A 26,012-nucleotide genomic window follows, 5' to 3' on the forward strand; every position below is an offset into this window, starting at 1 on the left:
GGCATGGCCTGACCCCTCTGACTGATAATGTTGAGTTATAGAACGTATATAAGTAGCATTTTGTATTTCTCTAAAATGCCTATTTTTGAAATGTTATACCTCTAATTGGTGAGTTAAAATGGGGGAGCTTGAGCTCTAGTGCTTAAAATCAATAATAGTTTTGAAAAGAAAATTTGAAAGGTAGCTAATGACTTTCTGATATTTCTGTAGGGAGTGAAACACTATTTCACTTGAAAAACTTTCTATAATAATTACTTCTGCCTCTAAGACACTGCATCTTAAGTAAACTTTTTTTATTTAGCTTCAAAAGAGCAACTTTATATAAATGTTATGTGTTACATTTGAAGATTAGTTTTGGGTAATCACCTCAAATACCTGGTACTTACTAGATATTTCATTTTTTATTCTTTCAAATAAATATGAGTGACTCTGAGAACTATGGCCTTTCCTGCACCCCTCCCAGGATGAGAATGACCTGGGTAGAGAGTATAAATTTAAAAATCATGAAGGTTAGAGAAGAAAAAAAAAAAAACAACTAGAAAGATCAAAGTCACAATAAATGCAAAAGCTTGTCAATTACTTGCTTAAAAGAAGCATTACATAATTTGCATAATTACAAATAAACACCAGATTGAAAGAAGCATTACATAATTTTCCCAATAGATGCCAGAACAAACTTGATAAAACTGATACTCATTTGTAATACTTATTCTTAGAAAACTAGGAATAGATGGAGAACTTCCTTATCCTGATCAAGCATCTACCAAAAATCTATAGCAAATGTAATTATTTATTTATTTATTTATTTTGAGGGAAAGAGCAACAGCACCTGGGAGAAAAGGGCAGAGAGAGAAGAAGAGAGAGAGAATCCTAAGCAGGCTCCCTACAGTTAGCACAGAGCCTGATGTGGGGATGGAACCCATGAAGCGTGAGATCATGACCTGAGTCAAAATCAAGAGTTGGATTCTTAACTGACTGAGCCACCCAGGTGCCCCAGAAAATGTTATTCTTAATGGTAAAATGTTAGAATCAAGACAGGACTGTCTATTAAATACTTTGGGACATCCTAACTGGAACATATAGAAGATATATACATTTTTAAAAGATGTCATAATAGTGACAAAAATATAAAGTATCCATAAGTCTGAAGATTTATAAAGTCTTTATGAAGATAATTTATTTATTGATAACATTTTTAAAAACCAAGAAGGCCTAAATAAATGGGAACAGTAAAATGTACATGCACAGGTATGTTCAATATTGTGAATATGTCAGTCTTCTCAATTTGATCCATAGATTTTTCATGCAGTACCAATCAGAATTCCCATAGGGTTTTTGAGGAACTTAGATAAAAGTGTGAGAGGTTAAGAATGTCCACAGTAAGGTGGAGGAGACTGGACCTCCCAGATACTAAGTTGTACAGATGATCCTTGACTTAGGATGCTTGGACTTAGGAGTTTTGACTTTATAATGTGAAAGCGATACACATTCAGTTGAACTGCACTTTGAATATTGAATTGTGATCTTAGGCTAGGGATGTGGTAGGAAGCTCTCTTCTGATGCTGGGTAGCCAGAGTGAGCCTCAGCTCCCACTTGGCCACATTCACAAGGGTAAACAACTGATACACTTAAAACCATTCTGTACCCAGATAACCACTCAGTTTTTCACTTTCAGTACAGTATTCAATTACATGAAATATTCAACATTTTATTATAGACTAGGCTTTGTGTTAGATGATTTTGCCCAATTGTAGGCTAATGAAAGTGTTCTGAACATGCTTAAGGTAGGCTAGCCTAAACTTTTTTTGTATTTAATTTTTTAAATGTTTATTTTATTTTTGAGAGAGAGAGAGAGAGAGAGAGAGAGAGAGCGAGAGGGAGGGAGGGAGGGGCAGAGAGAGAGGGAGACATAGGATCCATAGCAGGCTCCAGGCTCTGAGTTGTCAGCACAGAGCCCGATACGGGGCTCGAACCTATGAACTGTGAGATCATGACCTGAGCCAAAGTCGGACACCCAACTGACTGAGCCACCCAGGCACCCCTAGGCTAAGCTTTGAAGTTCAGTAGATGAGGTGTATTAAGTGTGTTTGTGATTTGAGATATTTTCAGTTTGTAAGGGGTTTATTAGGACATAACCCTATCGTAAGTTGAGGGATACCTGTTTAATGAAATCATAGTGATTAAGGCCTTGTGACATTGGCCCAGGGATAGTAAAAATGATCAAGGAACAAAAGAGCCCAGAAACAAGCCCTTATAGAGTGAATCACTAGGGAAAGGATAGTTTTTTCTTTTTTTTCAGTGAATGGTACTATGACAATTAGATATCCTTCAGGGAAAAATAATGAAATTGGATCCCTACATATACCTTAAAATGTTTTCAACAGATTACAGACTTAAATGTGAAAGGTAACATGTTTAGGAAAATAATGTAGAAGAACATCTTTATCACTTTAGGCAAAGAAGGATTTCTTTTGACCAGTTAAAGAGCCATTAAAAAAGTGAAAAGATGAACTACGAACAGGAAGAAGATAGTTGCAACATCTGTAACTGACAAAGGACTACTATCTGGAATATGTGAAGAACTCTTGCAAGTCCATAAGAAGATAACCCAGAGGAAAAATACGGAGAGGACATAAATATGTTTCCAGAAGAAGAAATTGAATGGCCAACAAATTAAAAAATATGCTCAACGACATTTGCAGTCAGAGAAATGCTAATTTAGATAACAGTATGTTACTATTTTGAAAAGTCTTACAACAAACAGCAGATCTTGGTGAAGATGTGAAGTTGGGAGTGTAAAACAACTGCATTGGACGATTATTTGGCATTATCTTGTATTCTTGAGCAGGCACATACCCAAGTCCCAGGAATTTGACTTTTTGGTGTTTACCCTAGAGCAGCGCTTCTTCTCTCATATGCCCTGAATTGGCTGAGATGGGTTGAGATATTTGAAGCCCTCTTCCCCCAGGATGGGTGAGTAGATTCTGGCATTGTTGGAGCCCCCAAATCTGTTGCCTTTGATCATGAGCATTTGCTCCAGCTTGTCATACAAATAGCAGGGAAAAGGTTGGAAAACACTTTTCTAGACAAACTGTTGCTAGCATGTATCAGGAGATGTGCACACACATATTTATAGCAATACAATATTGTTCCAAATGAGAACAAAAACATGGAGGATATGGTTTAGTTCCGCTAATTCTCATCTGAAAACCCACAGGCATTAAGTAATTAGAGAAGGGTTTTGGCATGTCATTTCTTAACATCAGCGGTAAAAGCGGTAATAATTGCAAGCCAAGTGAGACAGGAAGAGAAAGAAGCTGAAGGAAAATTATGTGTTTTTTTCTGGCCAGTGTGTGTTTTCATCGACATGTAGTCAGGTGAGTGGTATATGATGATGGGCAAGGTCTGAGTTTTGAAACAGAACAGATGCCTTAATGATGGCTCCCCGAAGGAGAGAAAGTGGTGGAGGCAAAGTGACATCCAGCTGTCTTCCCTGATATTTCCCTCTTACTCCCTGCCAGATAAAGTACCATACAACAGGGGCATGATGTCTGCAAACAAAATTTTGTCAGAACAGCAGGGACTGGCCATCATGTTCCATGTAATTTTCTTTGGCTGAGAATCCCTGCTGTGATCCTTGGTCTTATGTGTTCCCTCTCCTGTGGTGGGTACAGGCCTGGCCTTCTTTTTTGACCTTTCACCATTGGTTCTTCTGCCTCTATACCAAGGACAGACATAAATGTGGGACCATAGGGAATGGAGAGGGTTTTTGGCATTTCTCTGTGGTGCAACTTTCCTAATCCAAATCTCATCATCTTTCCCCTCCAAAAACCTGATCCCCACCACAGAAACCTTATGTCCACTCCAACTTTTTCCCTTCCCCCATTTCAATGGCCTCTTTCTGTCTGCAACACTACTTCACCCACTGTGATTCTTTGGAGTGCTTTGTCTGCTGCTTTCTCTTCAACCCACTGTGGCGCTGCATTATATTTTTAAATTAATGTCTCTTGGGCTCCTTCCATCTCATTCCCACTGCTGGTGCCTCTATCTAGGCTCTCATCTTTAAAGAGTGAGAAGTGATACAAGGGACAGCTGCTACCATGAGTCCACTTATCTTTCTCATTTGTCATGGCGAAACCCTGGACTCTGAACCTAGAATCAGAGAATAGAATGTTTTCTCAGGGACCATGGAGTTGAAACCTTATTTGATATTTGAGGAAACAAGGCCTAGAGAGGGATGGTAGTAGATAGTATTAGAGATAGTAGCAGAGCCAGAACTAGAAACCCATCCACTGACAGGTTAGTCGTTCAGCCCTCTTCAACTTGACACATTATCTCCTAAGCATTCCTTTGAATTCATAATTACTTGTCTTCTGTCTCTCTGACTAAATTTTTAGGTAAAGAATTATTTCTTAGTCTTATTTGTAGCCTTTTCAGTATTTAACAGGGCTTCTCAATACTTGTTAAATTGAAGTCAGACCATGCCCTTGTACCACACATACGGTCTTCCCTATTCCTGACCACCTCACTAAATCCTTCTTGGCTTGGAAGGTATTCAGCTCAGGCCCTGGTTCCTGCTTGAAGCCTTGGCCAGATAGTTTCCCCACCTTTTCTGACCTCCCAGAGTCTACTTGTCTTGTAAACCACCATCTTACTGTACCTAGCAGTTTATAGTTTATAAAATACATTCATGTAATGTATCCTTTAATACCAACAATAATCTTGCTAGATAAATATTCCCATATTGAGGAAACAGTCTCGGAGAGGTTATGTGACTTGCCATAGGTCATACAGCAAGGAAGTATGTAACAGAGTTCAGGTCTTCTGACTTTATGCCCTTTGCACTTTTGATGTCCTGTGCTGGGTGGTCTATGTGGCATACTAGACACTTTGCTTCCTGATAATCTTATTTTTCCTGTGTTGAAAATGAATTCATTTTATTTCCTCACTCCAATACCAACTTCTTGAGGGGAGTGGCTGGGTCACATATTTCTTTCATGCCATTCATAGTTGCTAGCACAGTACTGGGCAACATAGAAGTTAGGTATGGTTAAGTTGAAAACAAATACAACTTAATTTACCAAAAAAGACCAGCTTTCACTGGAGTTCCAAGACCCTTTTTGAGTCACCCCTGAATGAAATCAGCAATGAACAGAGGGAACCAGAGGAAGGAAGAGGCTGTTAGAGAAAGCCAGATGGTAGACATAATTAGCAGTTGGGCGACAGCTGGCCTGTTGTCAGTCTGGTGATGAGGGGTGGTAGACCAGCAATACACAAGATGATCCTCAGGAATTGTGCAATTTTTCTGAAGACTTTAGACACTTTCATGAGAAAGGAGAGAAGTACTTAGAAGTAGCATAATACCCATACAAATTAAGCAGATAGAGCACTCATACTAATTGAGAAAATGTTGGTTAAAGAAATATCCAGAGTAGGATGTGGCTTATGAAGACAGGTTTCCAGGGTGAGAGTGGAGTGGGTAGAGAAGCATTTGGCTTGGTTTGTGATCACTCCTTTACTACCTGAGGCTGTGAGAAAAGGGATATATAGGTAAGCATGTTTCCTTTAAAACAACTTTCCTTCCGTTTTCCCTTCTATGGCAATCAGTAGGGCCTCACCCCTGAGCCCTGGTGTCAGAAGAGAAGCGAGCTCAAATAATCACATATCATCTGTGCATAGAGATGTGTTGTGATGACTAAATCCATGGATATCTCTGGGACTTTCTCATTTCACATATTCTTGTGCATTTGCCCCATAGATTAGTGAGATGGTTCAGAAATTCCACTACTTGGACAACCTAACTATATTTCTAAACTATATTAATTTTTCTCAAAAGGATCACAAAAATGCACTAACATCACATGCCCCACATTTTGGTTTGGAAATCACACTGCATCTCCTGAGTTCTGTAGCATTTTGCATCTGAATAAAATGTAAAACCTCTTTTGCTAGAATGTATATGAAAGATGTCCAATGTCCTGATGGTAGAAGCCTACACATGTTCTTTTATGAGCTTCTGTCTCTTAAGGGAACATAAAATTAAATCATTTTAGATTAGTAGTAATAGAACTTTAACATCTGTTCCTTCCTGTGTCAAAATGTCCACAGTGTAGAATTACTTAATAGGAGCTGAAGGAATGTGTATGTCAACTACTCAGAGATGCCAGCAATTAAGGGAAATTATTTCAAATCAGAAATTGTAATTTATACGCAGTAGACTCTGAAATGTAAGTATGTAAAACCTTTTCTGTGACATTCATATATGAATTTTTAAGGTAATTTCTCATTAAAAATTGATTAATATCATTGGGGTTTATTTTCAATGCTTGATACCTATACAGCAATTGTATTTTTATGTGATGTGCAAATGTATATGGGAAAGTTCTAATTTAAAAAGGATACCAGGGGCACCTGGGTGGCTTAGTCAGTTAAGTGTCCAAGTCTTGATTTCAGTTCAGGTCATGATCTCATGGTTTGTGAGTTGGAGCTGCAAGTTCAGGCTCCTCTCTCTTTGCTTCCCTTCCTCCCTCCTTCCCTCTTTCTTTCTCTCAAAATAAACTAAAAAAAAAAAAAAAAAAAAGGGATACCATTGGTAACACTGTTTTTTGTCTTTTTTTTTTTTTTTTTAATGGAAACATAATTCCTGAGGTCTAAACATTCAACTTAAAAACTTTTACAGTCAAACTTGTGGGTATGTGGAAGTTAACTTTATATTTAAAAAGTTGACTTATTAAAATATGATTATGGAATTGTGAGATTGATTGTCATGGTGGCTTATAAAAACTTTTTCTTACTACTTTACAGTTACCTCTCATATATGTAGAATCTCATTTCATCATCATTAAAAATTTTAATATCACTTGTTTCTTTAATGTCCTCCAAGCACTCAAAAAAATTTCTAAAGTTGTTGCTTATCAATTTCTTAAAAATTCATGGATACTTACATTCTCATGGTATTTTGTCATGTGCTTTATGCTCCTCTTGTCTATAATTCTCTTTACCCTATTGACTTGTTCTCTTGCTGATTCACAGTCAACATTTTTATTTTGTGTTAGTAAATTTATATTGAGGTTTTTTTTATCCATTCCTTTTTAAACAAGGTCTTCTAGATTTTTTTCTGAGTGACCATCGTGCCTACTCACTTTAGCCCCTATATATTTAGACTCCTGCCTTAAAATATTAGTGAGAGAACAGAGACTTGGTTCCCATAGTGCCCTTAGGCTTGGCTGATGACAAAGACAGGTATGGCTTTGGGGAACCAAATGGTAATCTGGACGCTTGGCCTTCCATATGCCCAAGGTAGGAAGAGGAAACTTAGTGAAGGAATCTGGTTGGAACAATTAGGGAGCCTTTGAAATTGGATGGGCTAACAGGAGAGAGCAACCAGATGGAAAAAAATTGCCCTGACTTAGAAGGTAATCTCGCAGGTTTTTGATAAAACAGCAACTACTGAAGGCCTTTTCTAGGTGTTGTCCCTACTGTCTGTAATTAGCTAAAATGTCTCTCCAGTCTCTAGGACTACATGTTCTCCTGAATTCCTGGGACACTCTTCCACAAATCCATAAACCACTTCTCTCCTTTTTGATCTGTTTCTTACTTTGTTGGTGTTTGACTTTGATGTGACCTTGACCACCTGTCTGGGAACCTCCATTTGTATTTAGCCCCTTGTGTCTTGAATTGGTTCTGTGCCACCTACACATGAGCCTGTGTGCTCAGGGAGCATAAGAAGTTGTTCTTTTCCCATTTTCCCACCACTCCTTTTTCCTTCCCTGGAACTTTTGAATAGTTTAAAGTAGCAACGTTTTCATGACATAGCCATTAGCTGGAACAAAGCATTTTGTGGATAAAATATAATACTAGCAATTTTTCCTGAATTAATAGAAAAAAAATAAAGTTAGAGAGAATTTTCAGTTTTTCTCTATCACTATTAAAAATAAACTTTGTGCCTTTTTATGCTACTCTGGTTATAGTTTAGTATAAAGTGGCTTTGGATATAGCACAAAATAATACATGATCAGTTATTTTAAGTTTGCCATTTCATTGTTTCATTATGTTCCTCTAAACATATGTTGACTTTTTAGGGTTCCACCCCAAGCATAGCTTCTTGAGTCTGTTGAGACTAATCTGGATATATTTTCTGATGGCCTCAGTGTGTCCAATTAGTCCCATTAGCAAGGGATCACCAAGGTAGCTGGTTATAAACATCCATCTAACAATTCTCATTTTCAAGGACACTGGTACCTGTCCCAAGGTGGGGTGTGACGGGTGCTGCCTTTTTGTTCACTTTTGGCCAGTTTGGTGTGGATTTTTCCAGGACTATTTAGACTTAGACCCATAGACCTTCATTTCCTGTAAGTGACCCAATGATCATTGTCTCCAAGACTCTATCTTACTGGCTTACCTTAATTCTCTCAAGCTTTAGGTACCCCTACTTGGAGTTCTTATCAGGGACACCCAGTATATTTTAGGTTTTCCCTCCCAGGTGAGAGGAGTCCTAAGAATGTGGTAAGTGGGGGAGATTTGAGAGGTGGCATCTTAAGGAGATGTTCAGTAGAAAAGCTTAGCAGGCCTTACAAAAATGTGTTGTCGATCTAAGGTGTTTAGGCAGACAGGAAGTGTTTGTGTACAAAGGCAAATGAGATGATTCAGTTGGGTGGAAGGTAGAGCTTTCCTCACTGGTTTCCAAATGTGTGCAAAGGGCTCTTGATAGTCCTTGTGGGGGCCACAGGCTTTGGAGGTCAGGTATCATGTTCATCTTATTAGAATGGTTCCACTTTCATTGGTTTTGTATATTGGAGTGCCATGTAAGATTTCATTTGAAGAAACTTGCTAAAGACAGTTTGCAACTGGCTGGACCAAAGCAATTTTCTGAGGTAGTGAAAGGTTTACTGCAATGACCTGATGTAGGTTTTCTGAGACCCTGTGCAGGAGTATCCAACAGGTTGTGAAGATACTAATCTGCAATAGACAAGAAGTAACCCAAACTTAGAATAGCTCAATCATATTTATAGAAGTCAAACAAGAAGCTCTCCAAACATAAAATCATCTCTACAGTGATCTGTAATCAAATGTTTTGATGCAACATATTGTGTTCATTCTTTATTGCTCAATTGACTGTTGTAATGGGATGGAAGCAAACATGCTAAACAGATGTGCCTCAGCCTTGCTGTCATGTACGGAGAGTGGCTCACATATGCCTCTTTAAATAATTTCACAAGAGTGGACCCAGGGATCTACTCTGAATTTTAAAAAAAGAGAAAGAAAAAGGAGAGAAAAGCCTAGTGCAAATTACAGCCTTCTCCATTAATAACACATTTATAGATATTTCAAGTAACATATATGCTCTAAAGACAGAAGCAAATAAGTTAGGCAAGCAGTATAAATGAATAATTTGGATGTCTCTAAATCTGCTATATAACTTGTGTGACTATACGAGTTTTTATTCCAAATCAAAAAAATAATGATAAAGGTAAAACAGACCTTTGAATAAAAATTTACAGAACTCTTAAAGTACCTCCATGGATCTCAGTGTTCTACATAACACAAAGGCCACAGATTGAATGCCTCATGAATAAGGCCTTCAATGCCTTGTTCTTGTATGATGCTTTATATTCATCTTCTTTAAGATATTATCTTATACTTATTTTATAAGAAAAATCCAGTTTCTTCACACACCTTTCTCAGAAACAGATAAAGTAGTAAAATGTAAATAAAGGTAATATCAGATTGAAAAACATAACTAGCATACAACTAACAGGATATATAGATCATTTTCAAACCGTCATGGAACATTCATAAAACTTAAGAAATCCCTCAAAATTTGATATTATGCAGAACAATTTTGCTGACCCAAGATGCAATAAAATTAGAAATCAACAGCAGTAGCTAAACAGCCAACTGTGATGAGACAGGTTAATTTAGAAATTGGCTGGATGGTTGCAAGTACATTGTAGTTTCTCGGTCCTTTTGCATAAGTAAATCCAAGGCACACCCCATTCTATAAACAGCTGCTGACAGAAATGCAAACAGTCCTTTCCAAGACTGCACACTGAATGGGTGGAACAAGGAAAGACTTCCTGAGAATCCATAAGAAGTATATCCGATTAGACCTTGTCAATTGGGTGAGTTTCTTTTCTTTCCTTTTGATTCAGCTATTAAAGAATATGATACTTTTTAGGGAACAATTGAACACATGTTCTAAATATATTACTGTAGAAAGTAGACTTGAGAAGGACCCAAAAGACCTATAACCAGCTGTCTGTAACTTACTGACACCCAATGGGCAAGGCTGAGAATCCTCGTGTCATTGTTTGAGTTGTGCTAAACCATCAGGAAATAGCTTGATTTTCTGAGCCTATTTCAATATTCTTTTTATAATTTTTTATTTAAAAAATCTTTAAAATTGAGGTATAATTGACATTCATTGTATTAGTTTCAGGTATACAGCGTAACTTTTCAATTTTTGCATATGTTGCAAAATGATAACCATGGTATGTCTTGTTACCACCTGTCATATATGGTGATAGAATTTTGTGTGATGAGAACTTTTAAGATTTATTCTCTTAGCAAGTTTCAAATATGCAATACAATGTTATTGACTGTATTTGCCATGCTGTATGTTACATCCCCATAACTTATTTATTTCATAACTAGACATTTGTATCTTTTGACTTCCTTCACCCATTTTGCCCTCCTCCACTCCCTGCCTCTGGCAGTCACTGATCTATATTCATGAGCTTGGGGTGTTTTTTTTCCCCCACATATAACTGACATCATGCAGTATTTGTCTTTCTCTGTCTGACTTATTTCACTTAGTATAATATCCTCAAAGTACATTCATCTTGTCACAAATGGCAAGATTTCCTTTTTTATAGCTGAGTAGTATTCCTTTGTGTGTGTGTTATATTTGTGTGTGTGTGTATCGATATCATTTTATCATTTATCTTTTGACGGATATTTATGTTGTTTCACTATCTTAACTGTTGTAAACAATGCTGCAGTGAACATGGGGTGCATATATCTTTTTGATTTTGTGTTTTTATTTTCTTTTGACAAATACCAGAAGTGGAATTATGGGGTCATATGATTTATTTTTAATTTTTTGAGGACGCTGTATACCGTTTTGCTCAGTGGTTGCACCAATTTACATTCCCACGAACAGTGTACAAGGACTTCCTTTTCTTCCTATCCTCATCAACACTTGCTATGTCTTAACTTTTTGATAATAATCATTCTAAGAGGTATGAGGTGATATCTCATTGTGGTTTTGATTAGCATTTTCTTTGATGATTAGTGACGATGGACATCTTTTCATGTACTTGGTGGTCATCTCAATGTCTTCTTTGGCAAATGTCTATTCAGGTCCTTGGCTCATTTTTAAATCGGATTATTTGTTTTGTTTTGTTTTTTGGTGTTTTGTTGTAGGACTTCTTTATATATTTTGCATATTAATCCCTTAACAGGTATATGATTTGCAAAAGTTTTTTCCCATTTAATATGTTGGCTTTTTATTTTGTTGATAGTTTCCTTAACGGAGCAGCGTTTTTTAAAAGAAGAAAGTTGGTATATGGTAGGAATATTTACAGCTGTTTAAACTCAGGATGGACTTGTATCAGTATGTTGCCTGTTCATTAACATTATGGGAAAACCAAAACTAGCGCAGTACTGAGAAGAATTTATGTTCCTGAAATGGCTCTATTCCCAGGAATAGATGGGGCAAATCTCTTTTCCTTATTGCAAAAGTAGAAGTCCTTGAAGACACAGCAGCACTTGAGCTTACTGAGAGGGTCCAATACCTTGAAGTTAACATGGCAACTCACTGTGTTATAAGGAAATGTGCATTCGTTGACTGGCATTGTTGGTGTAAGGTCAGTTTTTGCACACACAAATTGGTGTTGGGGAAAAGTACCTGAAAATGAGAGACAGGAAAGCCAGAAAGGGGAAAAGAGAGTAGAGAGGTCATGGCACAGGGGTAATTATTAGAAACAGGGCTGTTAGAACCCAACATGGGGGGTGGTTGAGGGTGGATGTTAGACTGTGGAAAAGAAAACCAGTTATGAAGTGATGGAATCCTGTGTGTGTTAATAAGCCACCATGTACCCAAAGAGCATATTCCTGGGGGCTGAGAACAACCAAGCTCTGATGTGGTCAGCAGGGATGAGGAAGTGGGGTAGGTAGGACAAAGGAGAAGTGGAACCATATCTGGAACATCTTAGTAACCATTGTAAGCATCTGTGTGCCAAACCAAGGGTTCAGTTTAGCCTTTGGAGTAGGGCATGTGGGATGGGAGCTCCCAACATTCACAGTTCCTGCAAGTATGTAGGTCATCACAGAAAAGTTAAAGTATGGTCCCTGTCCTTTAAGAAATCAGTGAAATGTTTTCACTATACTGTAAAAATCACCCTTATAAACAACATTGAAAATAATATCCTAGTGTGTAATTGGCTGGATCTGGAAGGGCAGAGTGGTATTTATTCTGGACACACTTTACCTACACGGTGAATAATACAGAGTGCTCACATTCTCATTTTTTAAAAAAAGGCAATGATAATGGAGCTCTTCACTTCCCCAGTTATTGTCAACTCAGGGATATTTATCTAATTGTTTTTATTATTTGGACAGTGATCCTCAACAGGTCTTCCTTCTTCTAATTCCTAAATTTTTTCTATCCTAATGTTTTTCTTGGAATGAAAGAAGCATCATTGTTACTTCACAAATTAAAGTTGTTTGCTCCTTGATTTGGCGTGTTTCTTCTGACAGATTAACACCTTTGCTGTGTTGCAGTACACGAAAAACTTGCAGCAGGTGAGAGGCGAGAGAGCCAGGCTGTGCTGGTCAAAGGCCTCACCACACATGTCCCATGTTCTGGGAGGACAAGTATTGGGAGAAGCACCACTGACTCCATTTCTAGGTGAAAAATGTAAAGGTATTGTGTGTTTTGTGACCTTGGAAATGCATATTCCAATATCAACTCCTGCAAGTCTACGTGATTTTTTTATCCTTGCAGTCCTGGCTGGGGTAGCAGTACTGTCATTCGTAGTATTTCTGCCTCTGAGTCCAAGCCCAGAATTTGGTGGCGCTCCGACACAGCCAAATGCCATCATTTAGCCTGTGACAGCAGAATTCCTTCTGACAGCCAGTTGACTTGCAGACAGCCCACCTTCCAAGTAGCTGAAGTCACTCCTCCTTTTCTATTTTTGGAAAACATTTTCACTCCATTCTTGGAGAGTTTTATAAAGTTTTCAGTGTCATTCTTAAGGTATTGTGGAAAAAGTACCAGGCTTAAAGTTGTAAGATCATTGTTCAAGCTTTAATCTGTTGTAATCATACGAGAGCTGTGACCTACTGATAGCTATTAGGCATTTTGCTACTTATTTTACACAGGTAGGTGGTGGCATCCTGTTGTTTGAATATAGGAGACCCTGACTCCAGTGTTTGTTAACATCATCTTCTATGTGCTTTTAAAAAGCAGCCTCTGTGTCGGAGTAGACTTTACAGATTTTTCACTTCTCTCAGAGTCTTAATTTCCAGCTTCATGGTGTCATTAAGAAGCACATTTAGCCATGGTTTGGACATTGCAGTGACATATGGTTGTGTCCATTATGGGGCTGCTTTCACATTGTTTGAGATATTACTCAGCAAACCAAACAGCCACTCCTATTGCCATAGTATGGCCTATATTTTACAAACGACCTATTCTACAGTGTGCCCTTTCCTTGTTACCTTGTATCTCTATAAAACAAGAATTACTTATCACAAACTATAAGTAATATAACACCCAGTGTTTACTTTCCATAAATTCCTACAAACACTCATATTTTGATCCTAAAAGAGATTCAAGCAATAAATAAACTCTTTTAAGTAAATGAATCAATGGTCTCCATAAATTAAAAAAAAAAAAAAAAAAAAAAAAAAAAAAAGCCAGAATTTCATTTGAATCATTCCACAATGGTTTTCCAGAAGAACACTCTCCACTTTCAAGAATAATTCCAATGTTCCCTTCTTTCCTAATGTGTAGTTGCTTGTATTTGTTTACTGGGTTATGTTGCTCACATACTGAAATGATGGTAACATTTCAGAAATGGGTCAATGCCTGGATTGAGACTGTTTATTCTTTATTTACCCTAATACTTCTCTTTAATACTCATAAAGAATTTGCAAATATCTAGAGGAAGATTTTACAAATGAGGAAATGTTTGGATGTCCTGCAGGTTTTTGGAAATGTATATTTAATCTCATGGTATTTGCAGATCACTTTATTTTTTCTTTGGATAACTTGCTATGCCGGAATAGTACCATCTGCTATAAGTCAGTCTTTTCACTTTGTTTAAATGAGGAGAATGGAATATTCCTATGTAGCAGGTGCATCTATAAATATTAAGCCAAATGATATGCAAATTTAGATTTTTAGCCAGGGACATCTCCCGTTACTGTTAAGGATGGATCCATGATATTCTACAAAACACTGTATTGATAGGAATGTATGTATGAATCATAGGTGATAGGTGAATATCTAATGCAGTTTATAATATTCTGAATTTAGATAAAATCAAACTCATCCTTCAATAAAGTGTCAAGGAAGAGCTAGATTCCAATTTCCTTCTGTTTTTCAAAGCTGTTAGATTTCTACTTAGTTCTCTCTACCTAAGATCTTTTCACAAACAAGACCAGCTACTACTCAGGAGGGCAGAAACCTATCTCCTCATACTTAGACAAGGAATTGAGAAGAGGAAGCCTACGTACATGGAAGGCAGAGGCTGTCTTCTCTTGTGGAAATGGAGTAGTACACATGTTGTTTCTGTAGTGAGAGTGGATGTGTTTCATTCCAGGATGTAGGAATTGCAATGGTCTGAGACCGTTGTAGCCAGGGCTTATTTGGTAAACACAAGTTGACCCCACTCATATCTTGGTACATCTTAAAATGCTTTTTCTACCCTGCCTCACTCTGTATGATTTCTCTTTCCTTTTTCTGCTGTTTCTATTATGTTTGTGCATCAGAATGCCAGGAATGGGTCAACAGTGGTTCCATAAACAAAACAAAATAAGACAAGCCTCCTGATTTTTAACATTAAAATTTAAAAACACTGATAGACTTTATTGTTCTATGCCAGTCATTGGTACGTGAACATTTTTATCTAGATGAATGCTTGGATAAGGGGATATTAATATGTACGACAGAACATGAGGCGATAGAGTTCCCCAAAATGCTGATGTTTTATGCTTTATCAGAAAAATAGTTACATTCATATGCTCCAGTTTCTACATAGAAATCACTTTGGGCAAGACAAGTGGAATCCATAAGCTCTATAGCAATACTGTAATATTTTATTAACCTAACAAGTTCAAAATATTTTCCAGTAAAAATTCTGTACATACACCTCGTTTCTCTTTTAAAAGTTTTCTCTTTATTGGCACACCTAGGTGGCTCAGTCAGTTAAGCGTCCAACTCTTGATACTGGCTCAGGTTGTGATCTTGTGGTTGTGAGATGGAGCCCTGTGTCAGGCTCCATGCGGAGCGTGGAGCCTGCCTGGGATTTTCTCTCTTTCTGTTGCCCTCTTTCCGTCCCTCCCCCCTCTTTCAAAATAAGTATTTTTTTTTTAAGTTTTCTCTTTATTCTCTGTTGAGCTTCACATTTTTCTTCGTTTTGCATCTTTATATGCATGCCACACATGTGGCTTGTGCACATATCGGCAGGGAAAAAGTACTATGGGGATATGAATTTTGATGTCATATTGTGTTATGTTTAGAAAGGAAGATTAAAATATTCACGAGGATTGGTTTTTTTGAAAAACCATAGAGGTGGGTATAGTCATTAGAAGAATATACCTTAGGATGTGTCTAAAAGTGTAAGATTTCCATGGTGAGTATTGGCTCTCCATTGTGCTCAGGCACCAAGCACAGAAAAGGCAGTCAATAAATATTTGATGAATGAAAGAGAGAGTGAATGAGCCAGAAGTATTCTTACAGAGAAGTTAAGGCAGCACTACAGAAAATAATCTTGATTTGAGAGAAGAGTACTAAGCTCAAGACCAAACAAGTTTGTAAGGAAATGAAAAACTTCATGATTTTTATGCTGTTTCCACTTTGAAACCACAAGGAAGAAAGACCTAAAGAAAGGATTTACAGGAGATGGTACAAGTATCAAGATACTTAATTGCTTGGATTTACTATGACCAGTAAGAGGCAGACAAGCCCTCAGTTTCTGACTTCTTTTCTTGGGGGAACCAATCAGAAGGAAGGGCTTTGTGACAGAGATGCAGAAGTACAGGCCTTTTATCCCAACTTCTCTGAGTCTAAGCCTTGGTTATAAAGCAATTCATCTCTGTAAGAGCTGGCACCACAGAAGACTTTGGTTCCTGAATCAAAGCCACTGTAACTGAGGTTCCTGGCTTTTAAGGAAGGAAAGGAATACAGAGAGAACAAAAATCATGATATGTTAGAAAAGGATACAGTGCTAGAATTTAGACTAGGGATCTAGCTCAGTCCCACATCTAACCTGCTGGTTGATTTTGTATTATTCACTTGTCTTTTCTGAGCTTCATTCAGTTTCCTCTTGTGGAAATTAAAATATTCAACTGACGAACACTCCAGCTCTGAAACTGCCAAAAATCACATAGATAAAACTTAGTGTTAGTTTGGAATGCCAAGATAGATTTTGTGATGGATGAAGACCTCATAAGTGATTGTACCTAAATTGAATGTTTCCTATGATTTTTCTAAAGGTTCAGGTACTGGGTTAAATAAGAATAGATTGTAAAATGACATGCCTTGCTGAAAACTTGATGAGACTATTTGGAATAGTATTGCTAAAGACAAGTTTCAATTATTGAACTCTTAACACAGACCAAGCAATATGCTAAAAGCTTTCTGTAGATAATGTCACTTAATAGCCATTATTATCTCTACTTTATGGTTGGAAGAATGGAGGTTTAAAGAGCAAGGAGTCTCACACAAAGAGTCAAAATCTGAACCCAAGCCTACTTCCCCTCATATTAAGAAAATATCACTCTTTATGTATTATAACTCTTATACAGACCATTGAGTTTTCTTTAAGGATGATGACCTGATAAAATCATGTATGTCTAGTACTGTTTGTGGCACATGGTGATTATTCAACTAATATTATCCTTCCCTCTTTTTTTTTTTTTTTTTTTTTTTTTTTACTTTCTGTACTAAATATGGGTGATAGAGGGAAAATTTGGCTTTCAAGAAATGGCTGACCTATCTGGAATAGTTTTAGAATGATTCTGCCAAATGATAGGAGATCCTAAGGTTGGAGTCTATGATTGACTTTAATAGGAAGCTTTATGGAGAATTTGGGCTAAGGTTGTGTGTGTGGTGGGGGGCAGGGAGAGAGGGAGAGAAATGGATCTAATTCCTTTGCTCTTAACTAAAACCACTCTCCTATCTTATTCCCTGAAAAACAATTAAAGTATGTTTTCTTTTTTAAATAAGGAAGAAGACCATTGACTTTCTCTCAGAAGGCAATTATCACCACTTAGTGAATGTTGAGGAAGTGGGTGTTTCTTGCTTTCTATTGTTAATCTGATGAGAGTGAGGGTGGAGAGCCCTGTGAAAAAATATTTGTGTAGGGAGGAGAGTTAGAAGTGAACTGAGTAAGAAAGTCTTTTGCAAGTCCCAAATTAGGGTCATTCTTGACTTTTTAGAAGACACTTCCTTGAGGTATTTCAGATGCTACTTCCTGAAGGAGATCTAGAGTTTAAAGAAGTGAAATTTTTGGGTTCAAGTGTTCTTCATACATAGATCCTTATTTTCTTTTTCATTAATTTTTAGGGACATAGTTTTTCTTACAGTTCTAAGAAAGGAATATTGCCTGCATATTGACTGTTGGAAGCTAGATTGCGATATGATGACGCTAATAGGAGTTAATACTAATACAGGATTTACTCGGTGCCAGACATTGTTCTAAACTCTTCATGTACACATTAGCTCAGTCCCCACAATAACCCTCTGAGATAGGTTTACTGCTTCATCAAATCTAAAATGTGTTGATGGTGCATTTGTGATGTTGCTAGAAGATGCTAATGAAAGGTTTTCACACAATTATCTCCATTCCACCTCATTTAGTAACAATCGCAAGATGTTGTGGGTTGTAAGACTGTAAAATGTAAGATGCACCCCAATTATAAAGAAATTGAAATAAGAAAGCATATGCATGATAGAATTAATAAAATAAAAATTAATTAAAAAAAATCATTCCTAATTTTAAAACTGCAGAGCCTGAGGCAAAGGGGTTAAATTTTCTAAAGTGAAATGACTAGATTCACATCCAGGTAGTTTGGTTCTAGATTCCATGCTCTTAACCTCTACTTTTTCCTATCTCTCAACAATGTGCTGGAATTGAGCCCATGTTAGCATGTAGATAGACTGCCCAAGGCCCACTTACTCATCTTCTCATTGGGACATCCATGACAGAATGGCACTGAGATCCTTCTGAGGGAAGAAGTGTGTGTAGTATGTAGCACCTGCCTTTAGGGCTGTGATAAAGAATATAAAATACTTAGTGTGTGGGCTTCCAACCCATTTTTAGCAAGAGCAATTCAATTGGAAAGAGCTTTCATGAACTGGCTTCTGAAGCATCGGTAGTTTGGAATACTGACTGCAAATAGTTTGCACAAAATGTTGTTGGGGTGTTCCAAATGTAAAATTCTGCACTGTATGTTTTCAGCTGAAACTTAATGTTAAGTTTTCTTCATCTGGTGGTAATAAGCACATGTGTGTTTGTGCTTGTAGTTTGCTAAGCACTAGAATTATCTTCTGCTGAAAGATGGAATGGTTCCATTAATTCTAGGCTTTAACTAAATAACTGCAAACTCAGAGAAGAATCTTGTTACCATCAATATACCCTGCCCAAACCCTGAAAAATCTGTTACCAGTTTGAAGGCCTGCCTCTTTTCCTGAGTCCTTTTATTTCCTTGCAGCTTCCTTCCTTTTTAGAATTCTGGTCTCTGTTAACCCAGACTAGCCTAGTCATTGTGACCAATTTAGGGCACACTTTACATAGCCTCCAAATTTGATGAAGGTTTTCCTCAACTTGAAATCTCTATTTTATTGTTGGATCATGGATCACTGTTTTGCTGCTAGGTCCCTTAGATAAAATGAAGGGTGAGTTCTCAACCAAGGAAGACTCTGGCACTCATCACACCTCTTCCTATTGTTTATCGTATTCTCTGCCAGTGTGCCAGTACTCCTTTCTCCCAACCTGTTCTCTATTCTCCAACACATACAATTGAGGTAATTATAAGTAAAAATTTAAGTTTGTTGGTTCAGTGTAAGTGTAAAGCACCAAACCATTGCTTTTTGTGCTTCTGTTTATCATTTTACATTTCTAGCCTTAAACTGTTTGAACATCTGATAAATCAACTTGGACTAGTTTGAGCCAGTTTTTAATCCATCTAAGACCATAAAAAACATATTATAGATGACATTAACTAATTTACAAGAAGTTTGATAAAATTAGAGCAAGTATGACTTAGTTGGAGAGATTTAACTGATTAGCACTAACTTGATTCAGTAAAATACACTCTGAAACAATCAAACCTAATGTGAACCAGTCAGAACATACTTGTCCAGGTCAGAACTTACAGAGCTAGGTAAAACTAGTTTGAAGCAGTGTGAGCCATTCAAACCAGACCCAAGTAATGTTCACTAGATATACCTAATTTTAGCCAAAGTGGCTTTAGGTCAGTAAAAAGGTGGACTCTGAACTCAACTCTTTGATTCTGAACTAGAATGAAGCATTCATATTTTTTTAGAACAAGTATGAGCTTATTAGAATGGATTGCAATGTCTGATACAGATTTGAACCTGTTTTTAAGCTGGTCATAACTCTTTTGCAATAGACATATCAATTTACAATGAGTTGAAAATGTTTTAAACCAGCCAAAAAAGATCAGAATTAGTTTGAAAGTGATCTATGTTGTGAACTAGATCTAAGTGATCTAGTTCAGCAAATGACTCTGAACCAGTCAGAAATACTTTGTGCTAGAAATATGTCTTGAGCTGATCAGGGGCAATTTCAGAGATTGTTCTTGGTCTTCAGAGCCAGTCTGATCTGTCCAGAATGGGGTGAAGAGATGTCTGAATAGCTGGCATGTGGGAGACTTGGGATTCAGCCTGGCTCTGCTGGACTTCAGAGGTCATGTATTTCCTATTGGGCTACCTTATACAATATCGTACCCAGTCGCTGTTAAGCCCAACATGCATTTGTAGAAACTTGAGTAACAACAATAAGCTTGGAGATAGAGTGGACATTGGACTTGGAGTTAGGAGATGTATATGCTAGACTGTGCAAATGAGTTAATCTCTATGGGTTCTAATTTTCATCCTTTGGAAAACTGAACCCAGAGAGTGAAAGGTCTGGATCTTTATCTGCCTTGTTAATCTGAAAATAATTACCTAGAGGCATGATCTGAAGAGTGCAAACTATGATTAGTAGTGATGGTGGTTTTTATACCTTTAGTTGTGGTATTTGGTTTGTTAATACCTTCATTTATGATGGCTTGGTTTGTGAATAAACTGTTATGTATTGCTGTCAACATGAATAGAAAACGAAACCCACAAAGAGCATTTGTAGACTTATCTGTGTGACTGTTGTCCCATGATAACTAAACACATTAAATTTTGGTGCAACAGAGGTAGTTTCATCTGTCTTTGAATTCCGTTCAAGTGGATTTAGAGAATTACAGAAGAGTGATGCCATTGATGACAACATTTTCTTCTGTACCTTAAATGATGTAAAAACACAGATATAGAAATGAGCAACCTTTGTTCAAATTAAAAATAAAGAAGTAAGATAGCTGTTATCATTGCAGACTTCGGAGTTGCTTTCTGCTTCGTCATTCATTTTGAGGGGAACCTCTAAAATGATTAAACACTATCTAGACCTGCTTTTCAATTCTTAGCTCTTACTAATGAATCACTGGGAGCCAAATGAGATGCTGTAGTGTGATAAACTATTTGTACCCTATTGGTCATCTTCTGGAGAGGAATTCTGTTATGTACCATTAATACTGGCAACCAACCTGTACATACTGAAGCTATAACATAGGAAGGTCATCATCTGTGAAGTATCATTCTTTATAGTGTGCATATAGAATTATGAATGTTAGTGGAGGCTCTGCCCTTATCAGCTGACCAGCCATATCTGAATATGAGGTCACAGTCTTTGCTAAGGCATGATGAGGAAATTAATTGCAGTGGCTCTTGGGGGTCGGCATTCAGGATTTTTGACCATAAGGTGAGTCATCAAATTGAGGATAGGGTGGGGGAGGCACCCTTGAAAATCAATAAATGTCCTTGCTTAAGCTTTTATGAATCTTAAGGATCTATAGAAATAATTCCATAGGAAGCATTGAGAATTGTGGTAAAGTTTCTCAATGTGAGGCTGGGTGAAAGTGGATAATGAGAGGAAAATCAGCATCTAATGTAGGCATTTGATGTGTGTGTATGGGTAAGTATGCATGTTTGAATGGGCAGGTAGAGTGGTCAGTGGTAATGGTATAGCTGATTATTTTTCCGATTTTCAGAACGGTTTATTGGTATCATAAATGCAAAGATAAAAAGAAATAAGCTTTCCCTGGAGGCAGACTACATTTTCAGTTGGACTGGTATTTTGAGTAGTTTGAATCTATTTAGAGAATAAAAACAAATCATGAAGAGTGCTGATTGCAAAGGATAAAAATAACCATGTTTAGGTCTTGCTGGTAAAAACAGAATTTTTCTTCTGTAAGGTGGACTTTTGTTTTAGTTACTATTGAAGACCTGAATTGGTAGCATTTCTTGTTCAAATACCAAGGCAAGTACGGGTAGGTGAACCCTTTGTAATGGAACTATGGTCTCTAAACAGTGACTGCCCAAATCTGGAACTCAGTTCCCAAGGGAGAAGTGAATTCTAGCAAAGCCCTGACCTAATTGCAATATATAATAACAATAAAATAAAAGAAGCTGCAAGCCAAATTTTACTTGTGAATTTAGCATTGTCTTTGAAGGAATTAACTATAGTGACATTTGAAAATGAATAGGATAAATGAAATTGCCTAGATGTCCACATAAAAGAGAAAAGCCAAGGATCTAGTGCCAGGAGACTCTGAAAAAGAAGGGGGTGGTGGTGGTTAGAATCATTTGCACTCCTAATTTTTATTATTTCTGTAACATTCTCCTTTCTCTTTTCTTTTTAAAATTTTTGTTTTATAGGATCTGTATGTAAGACTGAGTGGTTGGGGGTGCCTAGGTGGCTCAGTCAGTTAAGTGTCTGACTTTGGCTCAGGTCATGATCTTGCAGTTTGTGAGTTTGAGCCCGGCGTCAGGCTCTTGCTGAAAGCTCAGAGTCTGGAGCCTGCTTTGGATTCTGTGTCTCCCTCTCTCCCTGCCCCTCCCCCGCTTGTACTCTCTCTCCTCTCAAAAATAAATATTTTAAAAATTAAAAAAAAAAAAAAGACTTGGTAGTGGTTATCTTGATTTTCATTCTCACTTGGAATTTTTGTCTTGATAGTACTATAATGTGCATGTTAAATTTAAATTAAAATGTTATTTCAGTAGCACCTCATCTAGCAAAATATTAGGTCCTTGGGGGCAGTAATATCTAATCCTCTTCACAGAACCCTTAGGCATATAGGTGTCACATAGTACTTATTGAGCTGGATATTAAAGTAACTCACTTTATTCATGGAAGATTCTAATATTTCCTAATGGCTTTTTCGTAAATATGCATTTGTTTGTATTTTGCAGGTGAACCACTGAGTTCTTCATTATGTCTGATGGAGATTATGATTACCTCATCAAGTTTTTAGCTTTGGGAGACTCTGGAGTGGGGAAAACCAGTGTACTTTACCAGTACACAGATGGCAAATTCAACTCCAAATTTATCACAACAGTGGGCATTGATTTCAGGGAAAAGAGAGTGGTAAGTTCTATATAAAAATATCTGAGTCAACATTTGCCTTTCTGTTTAGTCTACTTGTTAGGAATTAGAAAGACAAAGTTTGGAATATACCAGTAAAGGGTGCATATGAAAATGCATTATGTTCAATCTAGGCAACGTGATTTAGAAGGTTGTGCTGAAAAACACTTAATATAAAACCAAGGAGATAGGCGCCTGGGTGGCTCAGTCAGTTGAGCATCTGGCTCTTGATTTGGTCTCCGGTCTCGATCCCAGGGTCTTGGGATCTAGCCACATGTCAGGATCTGTGCTGAGCTTGCAGCCTGCTTGAGATTCTCTCTCTCTCTCCCTCTCTCCCTCTCTCCCTCTCTCCCTCTCTCCCTCTCTCCCTCCCTCTCTCCCTCCCTCTCTCCCTCTCTCCTTCTCTCCCTCTCTCCTTCTCTCCCTCTCTCCTTCTCTCCCTCTCTCCTTCTCTCCCTCTCTCCCTCCCTCTCTCCCTCTCTCCTTCTCTCCCTCTCTCCCTCTCTCCCTCTCTCTCTCTCTCCCTCCCTCCACCCCTCCCCTCCACCCCTCTCCCACATTCATGCACTCAACCTCTTTCTCTGAAAACAAAACCAAGGAGACGAAAGTGAAGATTTCTTTTAATTTTCCCTTGAACACCCTTTTGGCTTGTGTCTTTCCCTGGACCTTCACAGTTATTTGTCTAACTTTGTTATGAAACCTACAAACCACCCTGACCCTGATACTCCTGTTTTGTGAGCTATGCTCTTCCCCCTTTGATGTCATTTTTAATGGCCTTTTTCTTAATTTAACCCCACTAAGTGGCAGAATTCATCACTGCTGCCAGAAGGCTGAGTTTGGGGTTGGAGTGAGAATGCCAGTATTGCGTTTTGATCTAGGAAGTAACCAAGGGAACAGGGAGGTTCTACAGAACACTGAAGGAGGGGGCTCTTTCATTTAAGGAATCACAGGACTGAAAGTTATTCTGGTGATGGAGAGGAGGGCAGGAAGTCACTGTGTTAGAGTTGCAGAGAGAAGATGGTCTTCTCTGTGAACTACATTTCTTGCTGAAAAATCAACCCTTACCATGAAGTAGGTCCACAAGGGGTCAGGAGATTAATAACAAAGATCTTTCAATGGGGAATATTCTTCCTGGAAAAGATACAGGGTCTCTGTCTTCCAGGGCAAATGAATTCGTTCCCTCTTAGTCACCCTAGGTCTTTTTTTCCACTGCTAGAGTCTTAAAGGCCCACTGAGTAAGAACAGGATTTTATAAAAATTTTAGTATTGACATGTAATTGGTAGAATCAGCATGTGTATATGTGATTATATCTATCAATTCCCATTTTATAACTTGTATTTTAAAAATGACTTTATTGAGATATAATTTACATAACATAAAATTCACTCATTGAAAGTGTACAACTCAGTGTTTTAGTATATTCACATTTGTACAAACCATCACTGCTATCTAATTTTAGAACATTTCACCACCCCAAAAGAAACCTCATGCCCTTTAGCAGTCTTTTCTAATTTACCCTCCTTCAGGCATTAATTCATTCTCCATAGGTTTTGAGTTAATTTTGTGTATGGTGTGAATAGGGATCCAACTTCTATTTTTTTGCATATGGGTATCTAGTCCCATTAGCATTTATTGAAAGTTCTTTCTCTTATGTATGTTCTTTCTCTTATGAATGATCTTGGTGCTCTTGTTGAAAATCAGTTGACCATAAATAAAAATACTTATTTGTGGACTTGAAATTCTGTTCCATTCATCTAGATGTCTATCCTTAAGCCAGCACTATCTTGACTACTTCTGCTTTGTACTACGTTTTGACATTGGGAAGCATGTCAAAGTCTTCCCACTTTGTCCTTATTTTTCAAGATTATTTTGGATACCTTGCAATTACATTTGAATTTTAGGGTCAGCTTATCAATTTCTACAAAGAAGCCAGCTGAGATTTTGGTAGGGATTGCACTGAATCTGCAGATCAATTTGGGGAATATTGGTATCTTAACAATATTACACCTTCTGATCCATGAACATGAGATGTTTTTCCATTTATTTAGATCTTCTTTAATTTCTTTCAACAATGTTTTGCAGCTTTCAAAGTATTTTTTTGTTAATATTATTCTTAAGCATTTTAATTTTTTATGCTATTATTTTTAAAAACTATTACTATTTTAATTTTAGAGAGAGAGTATGAGTGGGGGAGGGAGGTAGAGGAAGAGAGAGAGAGAATCTTAAGCAGGCCCCACGCTCAGCATGGAGCCCTGACATGGGGCTTGTGCCTGGGATCATGACCTGAGCCAAAATCAAGAGTTGGACGCTCAATGGATTGTTTTTATGCTATTGTAAATTGAATTAATTTTTTAATTCATTTTGAATTGTTCATTGCCAGTATATAGAAATACAATTTATTTTGTAAACTGATCTTGTACACTGGGTACTTGTTGAACTTGTTTATTAATTCTAATTGTGTGTGTGTGTGTGTGTGTGTGTGTATTTATTCCTTAGGATCTTTTATATACAAGATTGTGTCATCTTCTGTTTTACTTCTTCTTTTCCAATTTGGATAAGTTTTAGTTTTTTCTTGCCTAATTACCCTGGCAAGAACCTCAGTAAAATGTTGAATAGAACTGATGAGAAAGAACATCCTCATCTTGTTTTTGATTTCAGGGAGAAAGAAAGCATTCAGACCTTCACCATTACGTATAATGTGAGTTCTTGGGGTTTCCATAGATGCAGTTTTTCAAGTTGAGGACATTCTCTTCTATTTCTAATTTGTTGAGTGTTTTTATCATGAAAGGCATTGGATGTTTTCAAAGGTTTTTTTTGCACGTATTGAGATGGTCATGTGATTTTTGTTCTTTTGTGTATTGTGTTGTATTGATTGATTTTTGTAAGGCCAATCAACATTGCTGTCCTTGTGATAAATTTCACTGTGTCATGGCATATAATCCTTTTTATATTTTGTTGGATTCTGTTTGCTAATATTTCGTGTCTATACTCAAAATGGATGTTGGTCTGTAGTTTTTTGTTTTTGTTTTTTCTCATGATATCTTTGGTTTTGGTATCAGTATAATATTGGCCTTATAAAATGAGTCAAG

General features: G+C 37.3%; 1 protein-coding gene across 5 annotated transcripts in view; it reads left to right on the forward strand.

Moving 5' to 3' along the window:
* The window catches only part of RAB27A (RAB27A, member RAS oncogene family), a 74,953-nt gene that overhangs the window by 22,300 nt on the left and 26,641 nt on the right, over nucleotides 1–26,012 (forward strand). For 3 of the 5 annotated variants that reach the window (XM_060618469.3, XM_060618473.3, XM_060618470.2), the window contains one exon: nucleotides 22,751–22,925. In XM_060618469.3, coding sequence (XP_060474452.1) covers nucleotides 22,773–22,925 — 153 coding nt within the window. In that variant the 5' untranslated portion in view covers nucleotides 22,751–22,772. Of the gene's footprint in view, nucleotides 1–10,007; nucleotides 10,122–12,759; nucleotides 12,926–22,750; nucleotides 22,926–26,012 lie in introns of those variants that run through there. The other 2 variants (XM_078448629.2, XM_078448628.2) reach the window with 2 other exon arrangements.

The sequence above is a fragment of the Panthera onca genome, chromosome B3 (genome assembly GCF_046562875.1).
Source record: "Panthera onca isolate mPanOnc1 chromosome B3, mPanOnc1 haplotype 2, whole genome shotgun sequence".
NCBI lineage: Eukaryota > Metazoa > Chordata > Mammalia > Carnivora > Felidae > Panthera > Panthera onca.